At 49.8% G+C, this 25563-nt stretch overlaps 1 protein-coding gene across 8 annotated transcripts; it reads left to right on the top strand.

Moving 5' to 3' along the window:
• Positions 1-824: 824 nt before the first annotated feature.
• Positions 825-20796, top strand: PEX5 (peroxisomal biogenesis factor 5). Of its 8 annotated transcripts, none has more exons than XM_048821386.1 (17): positions 825-877; positions 1554-1736; positions 2133-2168; positions 2349-2481; positions 2708-2842; positions 4954-5059; positions 10195-10285; positions 10547-10669; positions 11076-11168; positions 12881-12988; positions 13678-13797; positions 14551-14694; positions 17534-17604; positions 18007-18222; positions 18381-18546; positions 18810-18967; positions 19544-20796. In XM_048821386.1, the coding sequence occupies exons 2-17, from the start codon at positions 1587-1589 to the stop codon at positions 19743-19745; spliced, it is 2052 nt and encodes a 683-aa protein (XP_048677343.1). In that variant the 5' UTR covers positions 825-877; positions 1554-1586; the 3' UTR covers positions 19746-20796. The 8 variants fall into 8 exon arrangements, with proteins under 8 accessions (XP_048677343.1, XP_074976086.1, XP_074976089.1 ...); XM_048821396.2 differs by having other exon boundaries at positions 875-931; XM_048821405.2 differs by lacking the exon at positions 825-877 and adding an exon at positions 1068-1091.
• The last annotated feature ends 4767 nt before the right edge of the window (positions 20797-25563 follow it).

Below are 25563 nucleotides of genomic sequence, written 5' to 3' on the forward strand. Positions count from 1 at the left end.
GGTGCTGCTCTGATTTGACTCCTGCCCCCCTTCTGGTGCTGCTGTCTTAAGTTTTGTCTTCACTAGGAAAGAAAGGCTCCTCCATCTAGGTTACCTTGATCAGCTAATGTGTTAGAACTACAACAGCCTTGGCTACATTAGGGTGTCAGCATACATACATTGACATGATCTGGCTAACATGCTTCAAACACACCTTTCTTCCTAGTGGAGACATGGCTTAAGTGGGGTTGATCCCTTAAGAGAGCTTCTAGGTTCCCTGAAGTGGTGCCTAGCTCTTTAAGAGCTTCCTGCACTGCTCTATTGCATTGCCTCACCTGCTAAGCCCTGGGTGGGTTTCTCTCTCAGGGAGAGGGTGAAAAGCTTTTTGTGCTGCTCTGCCATATTCTCTGGCCTTCTAAGAGCTCACTGGGCTGCTCTTTTAGGCAGTCTGGTCCTTTAAGAGCATTCTGGTGGTACTGCTCTGTTAGGGTGCAGAGGCCGTGGGGCAGCGCGGCTTCTTCTCAGGGTGCGTGGCCCTTTAAGAACTCCCATAGCTGTTCTTTCTTGCTGCCTGGTCCTTGAAACTTCTCTTTTCTCCTGGGACTTGTCTAAACACCGAAATTGCACCGGTTTAACTCAAATCAGTTAAAACACTAGTTGAATTAAATCCTGTTTATTTAGAGCCGTTTAGTACAACTTCTGAGTTTAGACGGGGTCGGGGCCCCTGTGTGAATGGCGCTGTAAGAGAGCGCTACCTCACAGAGGGTGCCTGCCGCTGGCTCTTTAACACTTCCCCTTCCCGCCGCTGCCCTCGTAGAGCGCTTGTGCCTTTAAGAGCTAGCCCCGCCCCCAGGTGCCTGGTGAGTGTTGCAAAAGCTACGGCAGGGGCAGAGCCAAGGTAGCGTATGGAAAGAGGGGAGCCCCCAGTCCCCCTTCCCTGCCCCTAGCTGGGGTGGGTGAGCGAGCTCCGGGCCCGCGTGAGACAGGGAGATGTCTGGCTGACCGGGGCGGCTGAGGCCTTGCAGCTCTGGGGAGTGGGTTGCATCTGCCCAAGCGTAAGGGGACGGACAATGAGGCCCCCGGGGAAAGGGAGGCCCAGCAAAGGACAGCGTGTGTGTGTCAGGGGTAGCAAAGGGTGGGGGAGGATGACGAGGTGAAGTGAGTGAGACAGCGGGGCGGCGGCGGCAAGAGCTGGGGAAGGCGGGGATCCCTCCCAAGGGCAGATGCAGGGAGGATGGGGGCGGGGGGACTTTGTCATGGCGTCCGCAGCAATTTCGTTCTGCATCCCCCCCGTCAAGTCATTCTAGGGGTGGCCACACCACGACCTGAGAGGCCCAGGCCTGCAGTGCGGTTCGTTCTCCTGGGGGGAAAGGCGCTCTCGGCCCCCATGGTCATTCGGTCCTTGGCCTTTGCTCAGGCTGGGGGTGGAGTCTGTAACATATGTACCCGTCATGCAGCTCAGACGAGACCCCACTAGCTTGTTTATGGAGCGGATGAGTGCTGGGCAAGGCTCTGCATCCCAAAGCCCTACCATCACGTGTGCTTTGTTTCCTCCCCCCCCCCCCCCCCCCCAGACGGGGTGAGGTGCAGTGCTCCCTGCACTCACCATGGCCATGAGGGAGCTGGTGGAGCCTGAGTGCGGGGGTTCTAACCCCCTTATGAAGCTGGCTGGCCACTTCACCCAGGACAAGGCCCTGCGGCAGGAGGGGCTCCGACGTCCCTTGGCCTGGCCCCCTGCAGGTCTTGGGGCAGAGGCAGTGAGTACTGGGGAATGGGGAGTCCATCTGACCGCTGATGTGAGGAGTGTTGGTATTTCTGTTATGTTGTGAGTGAGGGGCAGGGATGCACTGGGGGTTTGGGAAGTGGAGGTCTGTCTGAGCACACTGGAGGCTATCAGGACAGGTGAGGGCTATCAGGACAGGTGAGGGTGTGGAGGTTGGGAGGGGGCTGTCGTCTTAGTGGGAGAAGGGCTTTGAGGGATCATGGGGCTTAAGCAGGGGATCTGTCTGGGTAGGATGTTAGTCCTGCTGTGTGTGTGGTGTGGGTCTGTCATGAGTGGGGGTATGGTACAAGTCAGTCCCATGGTAGTGGGGAGGTGATGCTGGAGGCCAGGTCCCATCACTGGGGTGATTGTTTGGCGTCTTTTCCCACAGGTGACCAAACCTTTGGGAGTGGCCTCTGAAGATGAGGTAAGAACAATTGTATCTCTCCCCTTATCATCTTTCTCACTGCTACATTCTCTCTGATCCCTCTTCACTCTTCCTGTGTCTCATTCCCTTTCTGCCCTCCCTTCTTTCTCTCCTGTTTCCAGTTCCAGAGCTCCTGCTGGGTATTTCTCATCACAAACTCTCTTTTTCTCTCCCTGGCAGCTGGCTGGAGAATTCCTACAAGAGCAGAATGCCCCCCTGCTCTCCCGTGCCCCGCAAACCTTTAAAATGGATGATCTGCTGGCTGAGATGCAGGAGATTGAGCAATCTAGCTTCCGCCAAGCCCCACAGCGAGGTGAGGGGGGAGGGGGAAGGACTAGGGGCATTGGGGCTTCTGCCAGGCCCTCCTTCCTCCCCTCCCCCCCAAGGTGGTATGTCTTGAGGGGAACTGAGAGAGAAGGCCTGCTGAGCTAGGGCAGGGGGTATCTGAAGATTAAGAGGCTAGGCTTTCTCTAATCCTCATGGGGGTGGAGCAGTTGGGGCTTGTCACTGAACCATCCCCATCTCTTGCTCTTTCCCAGCTCCAGGTGTGGCAGCCCTGGCTCTATCTGAGAACTGGGCCCAGGAATTTCTGGGGGCTGCGTATACTACAACTGATGTCTCCCCAGATTACAATGAGGCTGACTGGTCGCAGGAGTTCATTGCGGAGGTGACAGGTGAAGGCTCACCTTGTGAAGTTTGGGTTGGGTGTTGCCTGGTAGCATGCCCCCCTCCGTTCTCCCATGCAGGGGTTGTCTGTTGTATGTGAGATTAGAGAGCATCTGGTAGATGCAGCAGATAGTATTCAGAGTAGGGCACTCCGCCCTAGCAGCTTGCCTCGGTGGGAATGTCACTCTTATACAATTTGAGGGACAAAATTAACCTTATTTAGAGTTTAGGGCCAGAAGGGACCACCAGATCATCTAGTCCAGAGGTGGGCAAACCTGGGACCATCCTGCCCAGCTCATGAGCTCCTGGCCGGGGAGGCTAGCCCCCAGCCCCTCCCCTGCTGTCCTCCCTCCCCCGCAGCCCACTGTGCCACCAGTGCTCTGGGCGGCAGGGCTGTGAGCTCCTGCTGGGCAGCACAGCACTATGGCTGGCTCCGGCCAGGCGGCACGGCTGCCTGTCCTGGTGCTCTAACCTGCACAGTATGGGGGTTGGGAGCAGGGGGGGTTGGATAAGGGGCAGGTGGTCCCAGGGGGCAGTCAGGGAGCAGGGGGTGGTTGGATAGGCTTGGGAGTCCTGGGGGGCCTGTCAGGGGGTGTGGATAGGAGTCAGGGAGCAGGGGAGGTTGGATAGGGCGGGGATCCCAGGCGGGGGCGGTTAGGGGTGTGGGGAGTCCCGGGAGGGGGCGGTCAGGGGACAAGGAGCGGGGGGGGGGTTGAATGGGTTGGGGGTTCTGAGGGGGGCAGTTTGGGGTGGGGGCCAGGCTGTTTGGGGAGGCACAGCCTTCCCTACCTTGCCCTCCATACAGTTTCGGAACCCCGATGTGGCCCTCAGGCCAAAAAGTTTGCCCACCCCGATTTAGTTGGACCTTGTGTATGTCACAGGCCACCAGCACCTGCACTCTGGTCTCATTTTAGTTGTTGGGTTTAAAGTATTACAGCCCCCAGGAGACTAGAGTATTGTGTGTATTAGTAAATCATGCAAGCAACCCCATGTGGGCCTTCGTATTGGGGTGCAGGAATGTCTTATTTTGGTTTAGCTAAAATCTTTTGGGAACAGGTTTAAGCTAAAGTAAGATGCTCTTACACTGAAATAAGAGTGTCCAGAGAGAAGTTTGCACCAGTTTAACTAATTTGGTTTAAAAAACTTTAATTTAAACTAGTGCAGCTTTTCCACATAGACAAGGCCGAATCGCTGGTCTCTCCCTGGCTACATGTAGCTCTCTGATGCTCCTTGTTGGGGTGAAACTTGGGTCCTGGCCCAGAGGGGAATATTTTGTTGAATGTTTCAGCCAAATCTGTTGTTCAGTTTCTGTGATCTGTGAGGAGAGGGGGAAAAAAAATCTACGTTTCCCACTTCAAAATAAATGTTGTGGGGTCCTTTCTGTGCCTGAAAACAAATGCAATTAATGTTTCCTACTGGGAGGGGAATACTCTGCTTCCCACTAGCCAATACTCTAGCCAATATCTCCAGTCCCTTGTTGCACCAGCTGGGGAAGTGACTTGCCCAAGGTCACACAGCATGTAGAAGATGTGGGATCGACTCTAGTCTCCTCCGCCCTAAGCAACAGAATCTCTACCTTAAACTGTTGGGCAGCAGTTAAACGGCTGCTATGCCCCATCCCAGAGGTGGCTTCTTTTCATTGATCAGTGAAACTGTCCATATTTATTCCTTTCGTACACCTGTTGGAGACAGGCATCATAATTAACATTTATGATGATCCTGAGAGGCTCTGATGAAAGGAGCTAGAAATTTGCAATGCATTATTTGTTTTCCTGATGCATACAACAGCCCACTTTGCTGCTGTCCATGTGGGATAAGACTATATTTTTGCAAATGCAAAAAAAAGTTTTGGTTTTTTAATATAGAAACGTAAGAAAATTGGCACTTTGCCTAAAATGAAATCTGTCTGCATAGATTAGTTGAATCTGAGGTTTGTTTTATTTTCAAGTAAACAAACAAAACTAAGGAAATGAATGGAAAGAAACCTCTGTTAATGTAACAATCTGGACTACAAATCTAACTGTAAATTGGAGAGATCCAAATTGAAGTTTCTCTGAGCAGTGTTCTATTTTATCTTCTTGTTCCTCACTCTTCTCCCACCACCCAATCACCTGTACAGACCCTCTATCTGTATCTCCTGCCAAGTGGGCAGAAGAATATCTGGAGCAGTCAGAGGAGAAGTTGTGGCTGGGGGAAACAGAAGACCAGTCACTGGCAGATAAGTGGTGAGTTTCTCTGTTCTTCCCTCCTACATCCACTAATGTCCAGGGTGGGTGAGGTGTTGGAGATGACAGAAATCCACTATGATCTCAGAACTTTGGGTCTCAGCCAAGTTCTCAGATCCTTGGTTGAAGAAAGCGGAAGAGGCAGAGCCTCCTCCACCCAAGACTGGCCGTTTCTACTACAACAACATAACTAAACACGGGGATCCTGGTTTCATAGGGCTTGTCTACACTGTGGCAATAGATGCATCGGCGGTCGATTTAGCAAGTCTAGTGAAGACCTGCTAAATCAACAACTGATTGCTCTCCCGTGGACTCCTGTACTCCACCTGATCGAGAAGAGTAAGGGGAGTCAACGGGAGAGGGTCTCCCGTCGACGGCATGTAGTGTGGATCCTGCAGTAAGTAGATCTAAGCTACATCGATTTGAGTTACACGATTCACATAATTCAAATAGCGTAGCTTAGACTGACTTTTCCCTTTACTGTAGACAAGGCCATAGAGTTTAAGGCCAGAAGGGACATTATGATCATTTAGTCTGACCTCCTGCATAACACGAGAACAGAAGGTTAGATTCACAAAGGTACTTAAGTGCCGAAACACCAGATTTAGCTGCCCAAGTTCCAGTTTTAGGCTCCATTGCAACTCACACTCCTGCCAAACTCTGTAGGTACCTAAACTTACTCGGTGTCTACGTTTGCAGGGTAAAAGTTCCTCAGGTTCCTAAGTTTCTGGGCATGTGTATTGTTGCCTCACAGTAGGTGTCTGGGCACCTAAGCCCCAGAACGATTCACAAACTCAGGGAAGATCGATGTTCACCTGTCTAAGTCCTGTGGGTGCCCAATCCAGTAGATGTGCTCAGAGGCTGCCTACTGCATCAGGTCCCATTCAAAATCCATCTGGAGATGGTGGTGGTGGCAGCAGCCCCGTATAACTTTTAGCCCAGTGGTTAGAGCACTTGTCTAGGCTGTGGGAGAGACAATTTAATTCCCTCCTCTGCCATAGGGGAGAACAGATTTGCACAGGGGTCTCCCACCTCTCAGGTGTGTGCTCTAACCACTGGGCGATGGGATATTCTGGTGTGGGGCTCTGAGTCTCTCCTGCTGAAGCTGTTCTATTGTAGATAAATAATTTTAAAAATTCATGGGAGCCAGGGGACTGGACTTAGGGTCTCCCACCTCCCAGGTGAGCGCTCTAACCACCAGGCTACAGAGTCATTCTCTCTCCCTCTGGCCAGTTACCCTTTTTTAAGAGTGGGCCTGGTGTGGCAGTGCCATCTGTGCCATAGTATACCCGGTGCTGAATCTCAGAGACATTTTTCATTTTGATCACACACCTCTGCATGACTATCTGCATTGCCATACGCAGCTCCCTCAGCCCCCAGTATTTCACACTGAGCTGTATGCCCATGTGGGTTTACCAGTGTCCACAGTGAGTAGAAGTTTCATAGTGATCAGGGAAACTCCCCACAGATTTATCTCCTTCCTCATCAGATCTTCTGTAGGCATGTCTCCAGTACCACCCTGTTTCATCAGTCACAGTATGTGGTCCTAGTCTCAGCTCAAAGTTCTAAAGCCAGCAGATATCTGATCAATTCTGACAAATCCCTCCCTCAGCACTCCTCCTACCATTTGAGCAAGCCACTTGCAAACACCATTTCCTGCAAGTGAGGACTTAGGCCGTGGGAATCTGAAGACACCAGCCTTTCTCCCTCTGCTTCTAGTCTACTACTTGATCACCACCAGCTCTCCCCATGCTTGTTTCCTTTCTGCTTTGGACATGCTCCCCAACCAGCTGGGGCTATTCTCCCACTGCAACCCTGACCTGCTTCTTCTTTCCCTGCTTCCCTTGACATTCCTTTCCTACTGGTGACCTCTGTTCCTTGAGGTTAATTCCAGTTTCTTTATCTGCTCTCGCTTAATGGCCCCTAGTAGTCACAGAGCCACCTGCAGCTTCTCTCACTGTAGCCATGGGGCCAATTGCCAGAGGCCAGCCTTAGATAGTTGTAGCTACTAGTCAAGGGAGGGGTGGCAATTCCAAGGCTGAGCATGCTTGAACCTTGCAATGGTGGCACTAGGGACTCTAAATCCTCAGCGCTGGCCCTAGGCAGTTGCAGACTCTGCAGTTAAGCACTTCCCTCCTCTAGGCCATGTCTTTAAGTACCTGAGATGCCCATCACCTGCAGCAGAGGCCACTAATTCCCACGCACCACTCAGTTACCACATAGTCGTGCAGAAAGTGCAGCCTGAATGATATTGGAGGCTGGGGTGCAAGGAGGTTCCCATCCCCGAGCAGCAGCTCTGCAACAGGCTCACATGGCCCCCCTCTGCTGTGGGACCAGGACCCTGTGAAGACAGTGGAGTTACCCTGTGTAAACCAGTTCTGTCCAAAACCTGTTGAAGTGAGTGGGAGTCTTTTCATTATTTTTAATGGACTGTGTATAGAAGCAAAGGACCCCATCCTAGACTTTAGGAACAAAGTGCATTCTATGCTGCACAGGTTTACTGTTGTAACAGGAAGGTCTCACATTACCTAGTGAATAAGCAACACCTCCCACAGCACCTAACTTTTTCTGAGAGGCTTCCCACCCAATTACTAAATGTAAACGTGCTTCACTTACAAGGGCTGAAAATATCAGGTAGTATGGTCACAAAAGCAAGGCACTTCTGAATTCAGTAGGAATTTTGGATGTGCACAGAACACAGACGGGACTGGTTCCCGCATGGTTACAGTACTGCAGTAAAGTGGAACAATTTTCAGCTTGTGTGATTGGAGGATATTTGGATCCATATTATAATACTGTCCTACATAAATGAGGAAGAGTTGAGGTGCCTTTATTATTCTTTTGTTCCACTCTTCATTTCTATGGGGAATTTGCCAATACAATATTACTGTCTTCCTTTTAAACAAACAAAACTAAAAAAAAAAAATGGTAATGGCTGTTGAAAATAGCAATTCCAGCCCTAGTTAGTGCTGGGGAGATGCCACCATTTGTTGCTCAATTTTATCCTACTTTTTCTACAGCAAATTACAGTGGATCAGCATATTTGATTTGGGAGAAATGAAGTAACAGCAGCCTAAATTGAGCTTGAGCACTCCTGAATTTTAAGGGTGTTCAAATCTGGAAGGCAGGTGCTAGATTCCCTTTCTGAATACTAGATAAATCTAGAAAGGAAAAGTCAATTTCCACTTCCATGGCTCAGAAGTGGAAATCCTACATGCCTGGTACTGTATCTAAAGCTGCCCAGGTCCTCTGGTAGAGCCTCCCCTCCCTTACTTTTCATTTTATCTTCTAGTGGGATCCACATACCTCCCTTGCTAGGCTTCAGATAGAGAGGTGCACTGTCCATTTAGTCCACCCAATTCCTTCTCTGGGGGCTGCCAGGCGAGGTCACACCAGCATCCCTAATCCAGTCTGGGAAAGTCCTCTGAGGGTGATGTCTGGGCCAAAGCCTTCTACTCCTTGGGCATATTTGTTCCCCATTCACGCTGCCACCCCCTTCTAATAGCCAGCTCTCCATTCATAGCAAGCTGTGGTGCAAGGGGTCTCAGCTTCCTCACTCCCTCTCCCTCCCTTTCCTGTTGATAGCTGCCAAGGGAATGCTGGGAAATGTAGTTACTTCCCTGCTCCAGGGCTGGCCCTATAGGCAGGGAGCTGGCCAAGGAACTACAGCTCCCAGGGCCCTGTGGGTTCTCAGCTCCCATGCTGGATCCCTGCTGCTCCGAGCCTACGCTGGGAGAGGAGAGGAAGTGAGTGTTATGGGGCTCCTTCTGAGCTTGGGCCTGGTGCTATGGCACCATTGGCGCCATGGTAAAGCTGGTACTATTCCTAACTTGTTTTCACAAGAAATACCTTACGTGCTGAAGAGTCTGACTCCAGGAGAGGGGCTCCTGGCTGTGGATCACTAGCAGACGCAGGTGCCTATCTCTGTGCCCTGCTTAGGTGACTCCTCACCGAGTCCACTGGCTTTTGCGAATCACATTCTAAGGTGCCCGTCTTTCTTCAGTCATTGTACAGGAAGCCTGGATGCCTGACTCTGGCTTTATGCATCACAGTGTTGTTCCTGTGATTTTTCTGGGTGCCCGAAAGTTAGGCATTGCAGTGCTCCACAGAACACCACCTAAATTCCTTTGTGAATCTAGCCCAGGGATGTCAGCACAAAGACCAGTAACTTCTGTTTGAGCTAGAGCATATCCATTAGAAAGATATTGAGCCTTGCTTTAAAGATTTCAAGTAATGGAGAATCCACTGCATTCCTAGGAAGTTATTCTAATGGCTAGTTATCCTTGTTGCTTAAAAAAAAGTTGCACTTCATCTTCAATCTAAATGTATCTAGCTTCATTTTCCAGCCATTGGATCTTGTTTTGTCTTTGTTGGCTAGATTAAAGAGCTCTCTCCCATCAGATATCTTCTTCCTGTGTAGCTACTTATAGACAGTGACTAAGTTACCCCTTCACCTTCTCCTTAATAAGCTAAATAGTCTTAAGTCATTAGAACACTGGTTTTCCAGACCTCAAATCTTTCTTGTTCTTTTCTGAACCCTTTCCCATTTTGCAATATCCTTTTTCAAATGTAGACACCAGAACTAGACATTTTCAGGAATGGCTTCACCAATGTGTATACAGAAGTAAAGCCACTCCTCCTACACCTGTTTGCTATTCCCATGTTTATATGTCCAAGGATTGCATTTGCCCTCTTAGCCAAACTTTGCACTAGGAGTGCCTGTTCAGTTGATTATCCACCCTGATCCTACATCCTTTCCAGAGTCACTATTCTCCAGGACACAGCCCCAATCCTGTATGTGTGACCTCTGTTCTTTATTCCTAGATATCTGACCTTGGTTTTGGCAGAATTAAAACATATGTTTATCAAGGGATCCAGATTGCTCTATATAATTGATTTATCCTTATTATTTCACTCCACCAATCTGTGTCATCTGGCACAGTTATCACAGCAATGACTTCCAGATTGTCGATAAAGATACTGAATAGTGTTGGGCGAAGAACAGATCATGTGGGCTCTCCAGCCCTAGGAACTATTGTGTGGCCTGATGCAGAGAAAGGGGCAGACTGTGAATAAATATGGAGCCCCCTACTGCTAAGTTTCAGCTCAGACTCTGTCTGTCTCTCTGGTAATAGGTATGAGGAATATCAGCCTGAGGATGATCTTAAGAAAACTGCCAACGATTTCCTTTCTAAAGTGGATGACCCCAAACTCAACAATTCTGAGGTGAGAAATGCCATGGAGCCCCCACCAAGGGGGAGAGGGGAGACCTCCTGCCATTCTGCGTCTCCCCTCTTTTCTCCCTCTAGTTCTGGGGGTTGAGCCCTACAACCCCCAGGATCATGCCTTCCACCATACAACTCCGATGATCCCCTTTTCCTTCTGGTTCTATTGATTCTGGGGGCCCAGATCTGCCTAGCAAATATGGGGAGTTTGGTGAGGGTTGTTGGTGAAGGTTTCTTCCCACATTTCATTTCTTTGACGCAGTTCCTAAAGTTTGTCCGCCAGATCGGAGACGGGAGGGTGTCGATCGAGGCTAATCAGGTGACCCTGACCCCCAGAGACCAGGATCAGGCAGAGCAGTGGGCAGCTGAGTTTATACAGCAGCAGGTAGGACCCCAGCCCCAGCTGCTCACAGGTGTGCAAACTTCCTTGCAGCACTGCCCAGCCTGGGAGAGGGGAGGAACAATGGCAGGGTGAACTTTCTTTCAGCAGGGTCCTGTTAACACTCAGCCAACAGTGGCGTGGGGCTCCCAGAGCATGAGCTTCTCCAAAGCAGTGCCTAGCCAGGAGCAGGGATGGGCTCTGGCAGTGTGAACTTCCTCACAGTGATGCCTTGGCAGGTGAGAGACTCCAGAATGTGTCTGCTCCATTGCAGTATCCCTGTGCAATTAGTGTTCACTTGCAGAGAGAGAGGGGGGGTCCTTACAGTACCCACTGCTGGAGGGGGAGATGCATTGCATTGCTTTTTAATCTTACAGTCTCAAGGTGCTACATGTTATTTCCTTCCCTCTAGGGGGTGTCGGATGCCTGGGTGGATCAGTTCACCCGAACTGGGAATGCGTCAACTCTGGATACAGAATTTGAGCAGGCCAAGACTGCTCTAGAGGTAAAACTGGAGGGGAGAGTGTGACGTTCCCCTCTGGTGTTACCTGGACCGGTGATCTGCTAGGGCACTCCAATCCTTGACTCTGGGAGTCAGCCTTGCCCTGCTCTGCTGTTAAAACCCCCTGCTCCTGGGCTGCTCATGCACAGCCTCTGGCATGTAAGCTGCTTGGATTGTGCAACCAAATGACACTAGCCAATATCTCCAGTCCCAGACAGAACCCTAGGAACCTCCTGTGATGGGTTGGGTCACAGAGACCCCCTTGGGACTGCCACCTGATGTGCTGGGACTACCTCTGAGCCCGTTTTCCCTAATAGCTTGGGACTTCAGTACCCTGCCTTGTTGAGCCAGACACACTAGCCTGCTACAAACACAGCCCCAGGTCTGAACCACGTCCCCCAAAAGCTGCCAGCTTCACTGAAAACAGCTTTAGAAGTGTTCCTTTCTCCAGCACCCAGATACCCAGTTCCCAATGGGGTCCAAACCCAAAAAGTCTGTTTTACTCTGTATAAAGCTTATACAGGGTAAACTCATAAATTGTTCACCATGTACAACACTGATAGAGAGAGAGACACAGCTGTTTGCTCCCCCAGGAATTAATTACTTGCTCTGGGTTAATTAATAAGTAAAAAGTGATTTTATTAAATATAAAAAGTAGGATTTAAGTGGTTCCAAGTAATAACAGACAGAACGAAGTAAATTACCAAGCAAAATAAAACAAAACATGTAAGCCTAAGCTTAATACAGTAGGAAACTAAATGCAGGTAAATCTCACCCTCAGAGATGTTCCAATAAGCATTTTTTACAGGCTAGACTCCTTCCTGGTCTGGGTCCAGCAATCACTCTCACCCCCGTAGTTACTGTCCTTTGTTCTAGTTTCTTTCAGGCATCTCTTTGGGGTGGAGAGGCTATCTTCTGAGCCAGCTGAAGACAAAATGGAGGGGCTTCCAGGGCCTTATATAGTCTCTCTTGTGCAACATCACAGCCACAAGATGGGGTCTTTAGCCACCTGGGCAAGTCACATGTCTGAATGATTCAGCTTTTTGCAGGCCGACGCCACTGTTTACATGTTAGTTTGAACATTCCCAGGAAAGCTGAGATGTGGATTGGCTTCTCCCAAAGTCCATTGTTAGTTAAGTACTCCCAATTACTTGAATAACCCCTTCACACTATGTTGACCATATTTGCCTTATGTGTTTCCTACAGCAAACACTTTAAATACAAGCGTAGAGCCAATGCTCATAACTTCATATATAAAAATGATACATGCATATAAATAGGATGAATATATTCCATAGATCATAACCTTTGCAAAGATATGTTACATGGCATATCTAGCATAAAACATATTCCAGTTATGTCATATTTACACTCATAAATATATTTCTATAAAGCATTATGGGGTGCAATGTCACACATCCGTCTTGCAGTGTCCAGTTATGCCCACTGGACACTGCAAGCTTATATGAGTTTGTCAGTTTAACAAAGAAATTGATATGTGCCAGGCTTGTTATCCTAAGGGGAGTCTCTGACATGCTTCAAACGCACTGCTTCAGGTAGAATAAACAAACAGATTTATTAACTATAAAGATAGATTTTAAATGATTATAAGCCAAAGCATATGCTTGCATAACAAGTCGAATTTGGTCAAATGAAATAAAAGCAAAACGCATTCTAAGCTGCTCTTAACACTTTCAATGCCCTTACAAACTTAGATGCTTCTCACCACAGGCTGGCTGGTTGTCCTTCAGCCAGGCTCTCCCCTTTTATCAGCACTTCAGTCGCTTGGTGGTGATGTCTGTAGATGGAGGCGGAAGACAGAGGTAGAGCATGGCAAACGTCTCTCCCTTTTATCATGTTCTTTCTTCCCTCTTGGCTTGTGTCCCCTCCCTCCCCTTTCACAGTCAGGTGAGCATTACCTCATCACAGTCCCAAACTGACCAAAGGAGGGGGGGACTCACTTGAGAGTCCAGGAGATCCTCTGTTGTTGCCTAGGCTAGTGTCCTTTGTTCCTGTGATGCTGGGCTGAGTTTGTCCCATATATGCCCCGATGAGGTGTGAACTACCTCTCTGCTCTTGGGGAGTTTTTGCATGGACTTGCTTTAAGCCATGAGGACACATTTTCAGCCTCATAACTATATACATGAAATTATAACCTATAACATCACTATAACAACAATTACTATAACATCACTATAACAACAATGCTCAGTGCATCATGAGCCTTCTGAAGACACCCAACATGACAAACTTTGCATTGGATACCACACAATCATTTTATAAGGATGAACATGGGGGTGTAAGATGTTCCCACAAGGTACAGAATGTCACACAGAGATTGGGGTATGAAGGGTGCTTTAGGGCCCCAGAACTGGCTGAGCCCCCTTTCTTGCCATGTAGGGGAGAGATGAGGAGGGGGGCTCGGAGCTCTAGAGAGCGGAATCTCCAGGGAACATGTAGGGGGAGTTCAGCAGGGTGCTATCCTTTAACCACCTCCTCCTCCTCTCTTCAGTCAGATGTGGATTTCTGGGACAAGCTTCAGGCAGAGTGGGAGGAGATGGCCAAGCGAGATGCAGAGGCTCACCCCTGGCTCTCCGATTATGAGGACCTCAGTACCTCCTCCTATGACAAGGTAATGGGGGGGCAGTGAATGCAGGTCCGAATGCTGTGCTGGGCAGTTTTGAGAGCTTCCAAAATCCCTTCTCCCAGTCTGGGTACTGAGAGGGCTGCTGTCCCACTCCTCTTAGTGTCAAAGGCCAGGCACTGTTCTTAACAGCCAGTCTCTTGTCTGGGCATGGGTGGGGCACTGCTGTGAGGAAGTTTGCTGTTGCCAGAGTCTCTGTCAATACCTTTGACCAGGGGTCAGACTGGAAAAAATGTATGGTGGTTCTTGCCAAAGCCCTGCCCACTGCTGAAGATGCAAATCAATTGTAACACACCAGCAGTTAATTCTGGTGCGTTACAACACAAGCCATTTTCATCAATATAGGGGACACAGAAAGAGACTCCCTAAATTTGGTAAACTTACACACACAGCCCTGCAAACTGATACATCTCTCCTCAGGCTGGGGCATGGGATCATTCACCCCAGACTGAGTGGGGAGCAGAGGGGGCAGGAGCTGTTTTGCCCCAGTCTGCTGTGAGCTGGCACACTCTAACCCTGTGCTCTCAGGAGGGAAATACCAGCCACTCCATGTGCTGAGGTACCACCTGTTCGTCACCCATTGCAGTGTCTCTGGCTGTTGGAGCTGAAAGGGGTGGGAGAAGATAGTAGCAGGCTTTCAGAAGTGTTGATATGGCATGTGGGCGCACATCAGCTGTTTCTGAGTCATGCCCTTTACCCACCTGCCCATAGTGTTAACCCCTTGCTTTCTGTCTCTGGTAGGGTTACCACTTTGAGAAGGACAATCCCATGAGGGATCATCCGCAGGCATTTGAAGAGGGGCTGAAGTGTCTGGAGAAGGGTGACCTCCCCAATGCTGTCTTGCTCTTTGAGGCTGCGGTGCAGCAGAAACCTGACCACATGGAGGTGAGCAGGGCAAGGAGAGCAGGGCTTCTCCAGGTATCTTGCCATTTGGAGCCTGGCCAGCTCCCGAAGCAAGGTCAGGCTGGGTCAGTCTAGGGATGGGAAACCCACTTGTCACAGTTTCAAAGCAACTGCACTTGGATCCTCACCTTCGTGGCCCACTCCAGGGGTGCTCAGCCTTGTCTCAGGTTTCTAGCCCTCACATGTCCTGGGCAGGGCACACATGTCCTGGGCAGGGCACCCATGTCCCACTCCTTTCTGGCTGGGAGTTTCACAGCTGCACAGCTCCCTGCCATACACTATCGCCAGCAGGCCAGTCTGCCTAATGGCCAGAGCCTCTGCATTGCTTTCTCTCCACAGACAACAGTGTTTTCACCAGTGACTACTCAGCTCTCCCAAAGCAAAGTACATTTATTCTAGGGCAAAAGCATCACAGAGAAACCATGTTAAAAACAATAAACGTTCTTACCCACTTGCTAAGTACAGCAGCAATCACCCACCTTCCACATGTAGAGTCTGATAAGCCAACGCCCTTCCAGTCCTTCCGCAAGGCTTGGGCCTCCCCTTGGACAGAAGGTCCTGCCCATTTGCTGAATCAAAATGAAGGTCCTGAATATCTTTAAACTCAGCCTTTTATACCAGAAGCCCTTTCTTTCACTTGATCTCTGGAAGATCCAGCTTGTATCAGTATATGCAAACCTCCCTTAAGTAAGGTGCTTCTCTGGGGATGTTTACAATCCCCAGGGTAATCACCCCCATTGTTTTTAGCTCCTGGAGTTGCTGCGGTAACCTGCCCCCATGGAGTAGAACATGATCATACAGAGAACTTTCATGAATGTAATACAAGGGTCCCCTGAGATACGGTCTGGATTTGCAATATGGCCCACCACTCCAGTGCTGGGGGAGCTGTGCTGCAGGGGGTGGTGTGGCTGACTCCAGTTCTCAGGTGTGTAACTCTGGCTGTGTACTTGTATGTGAACCCCAGGGGGCTCACTGAGAAGATGGTCAAGCTGTGTGCACCTGACCTATGGTTCAGAAGGTCTCCCAGTGTAAAGCTGATTAGAATCTTGGGGATATAACTGAGATGGGTCAGGTTCTAGGGTATCTGTCTTCCTGAAGCACCAGACTCCCTGCATGAGACGCTGAAGTCCTTACCGTGGTGGCATTGGAGTCACGAGGTTGGTGATGCTCAGTGTCTTCAACAGCCACACAAATGCTGAGTCTTTTGAGTCAGCTGAGGACTTGACAGCTAGGGCGGGTTGGTCCTAGGCATCTGGCTCAACTCATAGACAGCTGGCCTCACTTCTGATTTGGTGTCCTGATTAGGACTGGAGGTTGGACAACTGGAGAGCTTACCCATGTCCTGGCCAGATCACTATCTCTTGTGGTTTGAGGTCAGGGCACGCTGCTCCATTTGGGTGAAGACCAGTTCTGACAATCTGCTGTCAGCAATGGGAATGAAACACTTGGGGGAGATAAACATGCTACTCTATCAGTGGTTTGATAGGACTATGGGCTCTTGTCCTTGCCATTGATTATGTGGCCTCTTAGGCACCCACTTCCTTGGCTTTGTCCTTACAAGTCACCATGGTTTAGACTCTAGAGGGCCAGTGACAGACTGAGAGGGAATATTGCTGGAATGGCCATGGTGGAAGTCTTGGGCCCATTCTGCATGGTGTGCTATGGCTGTGCAGGAGACAAAGAAGGGATGCTTTGCCTTCATCCTAGTATTCACAGTGCCGTGATCAGGAGGCTGGTCTGAGTCCTTGCTGTGAGAATGAAATTAAGATTCGGATGAAACTCTGTTTTCCTGGGGACAGGGCAGTGTTCTGAGGGCACACATGTTCAATCAGCTCTGCTTGAGTCTCAGGTAGGTAGTTTCACACTGAGGCTCTGGAAGGGTGGGGGCACTTAGTCATCACCTGTGTTGGCTCATGAAGGCCATTGACAAGTGGCTGGGTCCATTGCTGGTGGAGAGCAACACTTCTCTTAAAGAGAGCAGGGTGCTGGCTTCCCTGCTTAAGGGAACTTTTGTATGGCTTATGCTTGTTACTTCATGCTGTCAGTCCAGCCAACTGTCAGCCTGGATCAAACCTTCTGTTTCTGACTAAGATGATGGAACACACTTGGGGTGGGGAGTGAGACAACTCATAATATCTAGCTGATTTAAACCTCTTTAACGTTAGTCAATTGGGGGCAGCTGTGGGTGCATCAAGGACGCTGTGTTAGCTACATGGGTAGCTCTGGTGATGGATGAAGATCAAATCAGGTGTCAATGCTGCTATATTTAGTTCTCTCAACTGCCTCAGTACTGTCGATCATGACATAATGATTTGCCTGTGGACCATAGCAGGCTGCTTGTGACTGAGTCTCTTATTTCTTAGCATTCCCACTCCAATATTCTGTCCGCTGGGCTGTGCTACCTCTCAGAAGCCCTCAATGGCCGGAGACCTGCTTCTTTCTTCCTCACCCTGCAGTCTAGTCCCAGTTGTGATGGGTGGAGGTACTAAAGCTGGAGCCCCCAGGGTTTAGCAGAGAGGGGACTGCTGGTAGCATGTTGTGTGTGGGGACAACTCACTCCCCCTCCACCTTTCCAAATAGCCCAAACCTGCTGACTTCCAGGATGCATTGCAGAGCCCACCTGTTTTCCTGGGGAGTGTGGGAGAGGTGAAGGTGCTTATGCGGGGTTAGTTAACACGGGCTCTGTGGAGTGGGCTGAGGCTGCTGACTTGGGTACATCTATTTTTAATCTCCAAAAAAGGTGCCCAGGGCACAAGATGGTGCCTTTAATTGTACTTGCAATGTGAAGAAATATAAATAAGTTTCTCTGTTTCTGCATCAGGCCTGGCAGTACCTGGGAACCACCCAAGCAGAGAATGAACAAGAGCTGTCTGCAATCAGTGCCCTCAGGCAGTGAGTAGCTGATGAAGAGGGGATCTAAAGCAGGACTCCTGGGTTCTGCTCATGGCTCCTAGAGGGGCTGGGTTGCTGGCCACTAATGACAGACCATATCTCAGTTGCCCCACTTACAGGCTGAACAAAGTTCCAGTGCTTTTTTTTCCCCTGAACCAAATGCAAACTCGGAATGATAAATTTACTGTGGGCTGCTGTAGCGAGCTGGTTTCTGACCCAATCAAGGTCTCCTGCCCCCTAATGGATCCTTCCTTAATTTGCCTGGACACTGGCGCTTGCTGTTCAGCCTGTTTATAGCCCACCCAGGTGGTTGGAAAAGAGTTCTTAAAAGGCCACTGAAGGTTCCTATCCACATCTCCAAAGATGTGAATGCTGTGCGCTCTCTCCCACTCTGTCCTGCAGGTGCCTGGAGCTGCAGCCAGGGAACCTCACTGCACTCATGGCTTTGGCCGTCAGCTTCACCAATGAGTCTCTGCAGAAGCAGGCATGCGAAACCCTGCGTGACTGGCTGCGCCACAAGCCAGCCTATGCCCACCTGATGGGGAAGGAGCCGGAAGGGAGCAGCTTGGCATCCAGCTTGGGGTCCTCCAAGCGCATCCTGGGCTCCCTACTGTCTGAGTGAGTCTGGGCGATGGGGAGACTGGGGAAGGTGCAAAATATCCCAGTCCTGCTTGTGGTCTTGTAGCTGGGTCCATTAGGGTGGGGGTGACCCCAGGAAGAGTTGCGGGGAGCTTGAACCCTCAATGGATGAGTTCCCTCATTCTCTCCCTCCCTAGCTCCTTGTTCATGGAGGTGAAGGACCTGTTCCTGGCAGCCGTGCGCAGTGACCCCTCGGCCGTGGACCCCGATGTGCAGTGCGGCCTGGGCGTCCTCTTCAACCTAAGCGGCGAGTACGAGAAGGCTGTGGACTGTTTCAGTGCCGCGCTGAGCGTGCGCCCCAACGTAAGGGGGCAGAGTGGGGTTGGGGGGGGAGGGGCTGATTCAGGATCCTGTGTGTGTATAGGGAGGTGGGGCTGGGCTCTGCCCTGGGGGGGAAAGGCCGGTGGGGTGAGCAGCAGGCTGACCTGAGGGGGTGGGTAGGTTTGAATGCTGGGTGGAGTGGGGAAGAGATGGGGAAGTGGGGAGCGTTGTGAAAGACAGGCTCTCTGGGAGGTAGGGTGGGATGCCTGTTGCCCCTGTCACTTGCTTCCTGCCCCCCGTTCCAGGATCACCTCCTGTGGAACAAGCTGGGTGCCACTCTGGCCAATGGGAATCGCAGTGAGGAGGCTGTGGCTGCCTATCGCCGGGCACTGGAGCTGCAGCCAGGCTACATCCGCTCCCGCTACAACCTGGGCATCAGCTGCATCAACCTGGGGGCCCATCGGTGAGTGGGAACGAGGGGCCAGCTGGGGGTTGGGTGCTGGCGGTTGGGTGCCAGGTCTGCTATGACCGAGTATGGGTCATATTGGACCGAGTGGGGTCCAATCAGTTATTTGGGGGGGGTGGGGAAGCTAGGGGGCTATTGGTGAGGATGTTCCACTTGGTCCCTTTGGGTGTAGGATGTGCTCCATAACCCTGGCAAGCAGGGAGCAGAGAATGTTTGTCTGCCCCAGGAGCAAAGTACCAGCCAACATGTCTCCCGCACCCTTGGTTCTCAGTATCAAAGGGAGGGAGCATCTCAGAACTACGGAAAGGATCTGTTGCAGTGATTGCCTTCAAGCTTGTGCCTGGAGGTGAAGCTGTCAAGCCACGTCCATTACAGCTTAGACATTGGCTCCATTGGTCCTGTGGGCCAGTGATGAGGGGTGTGAGGTGCAGGGATAAGAAGAATGGCTGGAAGAAGTGTGGAAGGGTGATTATTGAGCCATCCAAAGGGGATCTAGAGGGTCCTTCTCACCCATAGGATGTGCAGACCTCCCCAATTAACTCTGTCTCCCTCCCTCCCTGTTCATGCTGGTAGTGAGGCAGTGGAGCACTTCCTGGAGGCCCTGCACATGCAGCAGAAGAGCCGGGGCCCACGGGGCCAGCAAGGTGCCATGTCTGACAACATCTGGAGTACCCTCCGCATGGCCCTCTCCATGCTGGGCCAGAGTGATCTGTATGGGGCAGCCGATGCCCGTGACCTTCCCACCCTGCTCCAGGCCTTTGGCCTCCAGCAGTGACTCAAGGACGGGCTCCCCTGTGAGTGCAGGGTGGGCCCGGGCCAGTAGTTATGTCCCACAAACCCCTTCTGGGGGGAAAAAAAAGGTTTACTGGGGTTCACACACATCTATTCTTCAGTTGCTGGGGGCAAGTCATTGGCTGCCATTTCTGTAGGACCTCCCACAGTAGAGGGTAACTTCTCTCACCTGCATCTTGTGGCCTGAGCATCTGTGAGCAGCTCATGTGGCACCATCTCCCCACAGGACTCTGACCCTCCACAGGGACATGAGCTGCTGGCACTGGGAAGCAAATCAGTGGGGGGTGGAAGGGATGGGGAAATAGGAATGTATCAGGATCACTTCTTATAAGATAAAATAAAAAAGCTTGCGTTTTGTGATACCCTCCAATAGTAGCCCCAGTTGCTCATGTCAGACCCTGTCATAACAATCCTGTCCAGCGGAGACTGTCGGCTCAAGCAACTGGCTCTGGGTGTGCCGGTTAGGGTTAGAAAGTAGGATTACTTTCTAGTGCTGGGGCTGCCCGTCCTGGTTTGCTGTGAGATCTGAGAGTGTCTGGGCTACTAACCCTAGGTCTTTCCCAACTGAGCATGCAGCCCCACCCCCACCACGTGTGTGCAGTGGGTAGGTCACTTTGTGAGGCTTGTAGGTTTTTTTCCCCTCCTTCCAGGTACTAATAACAGTGTCCTGGTTCTGAGCATCTCACTGGGCTCACGCTCACTTGGGATTTGGGAGAAGGCTCTGAGACTGCAGTGGGGAGAAGAGTCCCTGGGGCTGAGTTCAGGGGGGTCACCCAGGGACTGGGGGAAAGCTGACTAACTATAAAAGCACCTTGGCCAAAAGCAGGGGTGGGGGTAAGGTCTTAAGTTTCACTTGATTGTCTGTCATTGTAGAATAAATTGGGAATTATTTTCTCTGTGCAGATGGTCCTCCCCAGCCTGTAATTGAATCTTGTGAATTATAAATATCTGTATATGATTTTTGGAGGGAAAGTTTTTTTAATTGTAAAATATTTTGTATAATAGAAGGGAAAAAATTAAACTCATCAAAATATTGTAGTGTCTGGCTGTGTGTGTGTATTGGAAGGGTGTACGAGCATTTGTGTGGGGAAGCTCCTGTGGAATTTGAGAGGATGCTACCCCTGCTCTGGGATGGTTCGACATCCACAGAAAGGATGTTGGGGTAGAGTGTAACTGTAGAGGGTTGCTGCTGATGTCTGTCTCCCCCTACCCTGCACCTTCGTGGGACATTAAGGCAATCTAGGCCCCCACCAGTTGGAGTTCTGGTGCCAGACAAAGGCCCCCAATCTGCACAATAGTCAGTGGCAAAGATGGTCTTAGATGGGCTCCCCCAGAGAATGAGGGGAGGTAGCCTAGCACCCCTCTTGAGTACTTTATCTTGGGGTAGGTGGGTTCTTTGGCTGGGTCTGCTGCACTTTTCTCCTGCCATGTGCAGAGCCCCAGTTGGGATGGGGTTGGTGGAGCTCATCAGAGTGGTGGTCTTGGTATTAACACCCTGTTCAGATGAATGGGGCAGTTTCTACCTCTCAGAGCTGGTGATTCAGGTGCTCCATGGATGCCCCTGCATCAGTTCTGCTCAGGCCATGTTTTCCAGCTTTTCTTGCTAACCATGAAGGCTAGAAACTTTTTTAATAGTGAAAGCTGAGCTTTTGCTGTGGTCACAACTGTGGGAGTTGGGACCCTGGGCATCGGGACCCTGGGCATCACAGACCTACGCCTATGACCTAATCTCTCCCTGTCTGGGACCAGAATGTACTCTTGCTGCCCTGGGCCCCTTCCCCATTTCAGTGGGGGAGAATTGGACAGGGAAGCTTTCTCAGAGCTGGCTCAGGAGAGTGGCCATGTGCATGGACCTGTCTCATATAGGTCTCTTCCTTCCCCCTGCCCCTCAGTGCCACGTCTTCATACTCTAGCTGTTGTGGGAGGAAGGAAGGGGTGTGATGGGGAAAATGTTAAATATGCTACCAACCTGCATCCCTGCACAGGACACAGCCCTCATAGCTTTGCCCCTACAAGGAGGCTTTGCACTGGTATTCCTCAGAGCTGGAGACTTTTCTAAGAAGTCTGACAGCTGCTTCTGTGGCAAGGGTCTCCCCCTATCCCAGACCAGCTCATCCAAAGGAAGGGGTTAATCTCTTTAAAATGCCAGGTGCACTGAGCTGCAGCCATTCTGGGCTTGCCAGGTAACATAGGTCTGGGGGCAGTGAATGTTCATCCAGCACAGCATGGCCTCTCACTGCTCTCATATGTGGCTCCTCGCACAATTGGCACTCTATGCTGGGAGAAGCACTGGCCCAAGGGCTTCCCAAGCCCTTTCAGCACCAGGCTCGAGCCTCCTTGCCCTGCTGCACTAAAGGACTGCCTGTGTAACTTCTCCCTGTGGAAAGACCCTGGCTCAGCTCTAAGGCCTAAATATTCAGAAACATCCACTGCTTTTGGGTGCCCACCACACTTGGGGGCTGAACACCCACATCTTTCCTGGCCTTCAGAAGGAGGGTTAGATAGGTGTAAACTTCCTGCCTGTCTTTGGAGCTTTCCAGCCTTATTGCTACATTTCTTCAGCTGCAGTGACATCTAGCGGTGAATCCAGAGCTGTGTACCCTTTGACTCAATGTTTTCTTGCTTGTCTCAAAGTTCACAGCATGTGAAAAGAGCCCAGGAGCCTGGCCTGCTTGTCTTTGATTCATACCTGTGTCCTTTTAGTGTGACACTCAGGGCCCGAGTTCCAGCCAGAGGGATTTCATTCTGCTTCTTATGGCAGCAAAGCCGTCATTGAGCTGAATTCCTAAAGATGAATTTTTATTGGTACTTGTAGCTGTGGCCAAATGGGGCTAGGTTCTTTAGTGTCCAAGTTTGAATTTACAAATGTCCCCCTGCTATTCCAGTGGTGGGCTCCCTACACAGCTCTGCCAATACCCCTCAGTCCTGCAGCCCATTCTATTCCAGTCCTGGGCTCCCCACACAGCTCTGCTGAAACTTTCAGGTCAGCATGGTGGCATAACAGTACTGTGTGAGCATTATGAAGCACTGGGTATGTTTTCTGATTGCAATACTATGAGCTGTGAAGCAGAAGCTTCCACAACCACCTGCTGTGCACTGAAGTAGCCCTGGGACTTGCTACCTTCCCTTTCCCTCACTGCAAGCTGAGGTTGGGGACCTGTTTGTACTACCAGTGCTAGGGCTCGGGCACAATTGCTAGGAAAGAAAAGTGGCTAGATATGAGAAGTTTTCCAGCTGTTTATTACACTCAAGTGATTAGACCTGAGGGGATACCCCTAACCCTATCCCATGGAATTAGTGACAGCAGGCCCTATCTTGGGTTGATTAGCATAGAATCAGTGAGTGAGGGCAGAGAACTCTGAGATTCTCTCTTGTCCATCCGCTGTGGGCAAGGCATGGATTGTTCCACACAGCCTTCTTTTAAATGGCCCCAGGGATGGAGCTCCAGTGAGAGATGCCTCCAGCAGCTGCTAGACCTTTTTGATATGAGCAAATGTTTTCTGAAATCCAGTCTTACAGCTTTTGTTCAGTGTGAGGATACACATTGGGCTTGAGTTGCAGCCCACTTTACCATCCTCCTATTGCACCTATTGTATCCCTTTGCTCTTCCAGTTTTAGTTCACAATTACATCTGTTGTGATGATCAGGTGTCAAAGTGTTAAGATAGTACTAAAGCCCTCATTTCACTGTCACAGCATTAATGAGTTAATTGTGGTCTGGGCTGTTTTGTATATTGACTGCAGTCTGCTCTCCCCTCAGCAACCACCCCACTGGAGCCATTTCAGACACTTATTCTGCACGCCCTCAGATAAACGAAACAGGAGTATTCATGGAATTCCAAAATTCAATGGTCATTCGTGGAGGGAGAGCTGCCCTTTTGTGTATTTATGCTCAGTAAAGGCCTGCAGAGGGGAGATGCTGGTTATAATTATTTGTTGTTAGAGTAACTAGGAGCCCCAGTTATGGAGCAGGACTCCAGTGTGCTGGGTGTTGTACAAATGCAAGACAGAAAGACAGTCCCTGCCCCAAAGCACTTACAATCTAACTATAAGTCAAGACAAAAATGACTTGTTGCTATCAGATTACTTTCTTTGGGAAAAGTCAATCTAGTGTTGGATTCTGGCTCAACAGTTGTTAAGGCTATTCCTGCTCTTTAAACAAACATGACCTATGCACAAAAAGGGGAGAAAGGACAGAAAAGAAAGGGAGACAACTGTCACTGATGCTGACTTCCCTTTATATGCTATAGGCAGGATGGGCAGCTCAGTCATAAACAGGTGTGGTTCAGATACAGGGCCCCTGTTCACTTCCCTTGTCTTGCATGATACCTAGCTGTCATGCCCTGGCATCCTCCCACTGTCTATCTTCTGTCATGCTAAGGCAAAGCTACTTATGCAGTCTTCACCTGTCAGACAAGTTACGGTGATGGTATCATGCAGTTTACAGTATTATTAACACCTAGTCTTCAAAAATCAGGCCCCCAAAATCATGAGATTTAAAAAATGCAGTTCTTTTTCTTTGCCTGCTGGTCTCTGAACCTTTGGTGGACATTCTGTTCCCATTTTCAGGCTTTTCCCCACCACTAGGAGGACTAGTGGCTTTTTTTTTTTTTTTTTTTTTAATGAAAGATGAGATTTTTCCCACAGTCAGGTGGCTCCAGGAGCAAAAGGCTTAAGGAAAATAGAAACTGTGAGATGTCTCATAATAGTTAATTTCAGTGCTGGTTCAGCCTGGAATCAAGAAGAAGCCAAAAAAGACAGAGGGGAGAGACTAGAATGGGGATGAAATGGGACACAGGTCATGGAGATGTCAGTATCTTAAATCTCTCATCCCAGAGTTTGTCAAATGCTCTCCATCAAGTAATATCGAAAAGGGTTGGACAAAGTTTCTATCAAACTAGTCAAGTATTCAGAGTTCCAGGTACAGCCACTTTCCCTCATTTTAACAGCATTTGAATGTGTTGCTAAACACTTAACAATGTTAATTCTTCAGCCATATTAGGAGATTTGAAAACCCTCTTAATCAATTATCAGGGGGTAGCCTTGTTAGTCTGTATCCACAAAAACAACCGGGAGTCCGGTGGCACCTTAAATACTAGCAGATTTATTTGAGCATAAGCTTTTGTGGGTAAAAACCTCACTTCTTCAGATGTATGGAGTGAAAGTTACAGATGCAGACCTAAATATACTGACATATGAAGAACCTCTTGTGAGGTAACTCCCTTCTCTTCATGTGTCAGTATATTTATGTCTGCATCTGTAACTTTCACTCCATGCATCTGAAGAAGTGAGGTTTTTACCCACAAAAGATTATGCTCAAATAAATCTGTTAGTCTTTAAGGTGCTACCGGACTCCTGTTAATGCTTCATTTGATATAAACTGAGTTTGAATCAAATGAAGCATTAACATCAGTCCTTAGGCTCTGCTCTGAGCTTCATTTCAACAACATTACAGAACAGAAGAGAGAGTAAAAGACGTTCCTGCCTCTTTCACCTTCTTTAGTCTTGAACCCAGCTCCACTCCTGGTCCAACAAACCCACCCTGGACACTCAGCCGGTGAACAGCTGAGAGTTCACCAGCTGGAGCAGCTGAGCTGGGAACTGTGCTCCTGACAGAGCTTCAGCTATCAGCTCTCTCCCTCTCCCTCCCCAACCTGACAGGAGGAAGGGCAATGGAATAACTCATACTGAACTGTCTAGGAAGCAGAGCTAGTAGCTCAGCTTCTCTGGTAACTTCCAGGCCAATGCTCTGCAGCGTAGTTCCAAAATAAATGTCTAACTTCATATTTCAAGTTATGCCCC

The sequence above is a fragment of the Caretta caretta genome, chromosome 1 (genome assembly GCF_965140235.1).
Source record: "Caretta caretta isolate rCarCar2 chromosome 1, rCarCar1.hap1, whole genome shotgun sequence".
NCBI lineage: Eukaryota > Metazoa > Chordata > Testudines > Cheloniidae > Caretta > Caretta caretta.

Bases quoted from the DNA above. Each gene is read 5' to 3' on its own strand.
- PEX5 (XM_048821386.1), top strand. From the start codon at position 1,587: ATGGCCATGAGGGAGCTGGTGGAGCCTGAGTGCGGGGGTTCTAACCCC. The intron at 17,605-18,006 runs GTGAGTAGCTGA...TCTGTCCTGCAG, and splicing joins GCAATCAGTGCCCTCAGGCA to GTGCCTGGAGCTGCAGCCAG. The intron at 18,223-18,380 runs GTGAGTCTGGGC...CTCCCTCCCTAG, and splicing joins CTGGGCTCCCTACTGTCTGA to CTCCTTGTTCATGGAGGTGA.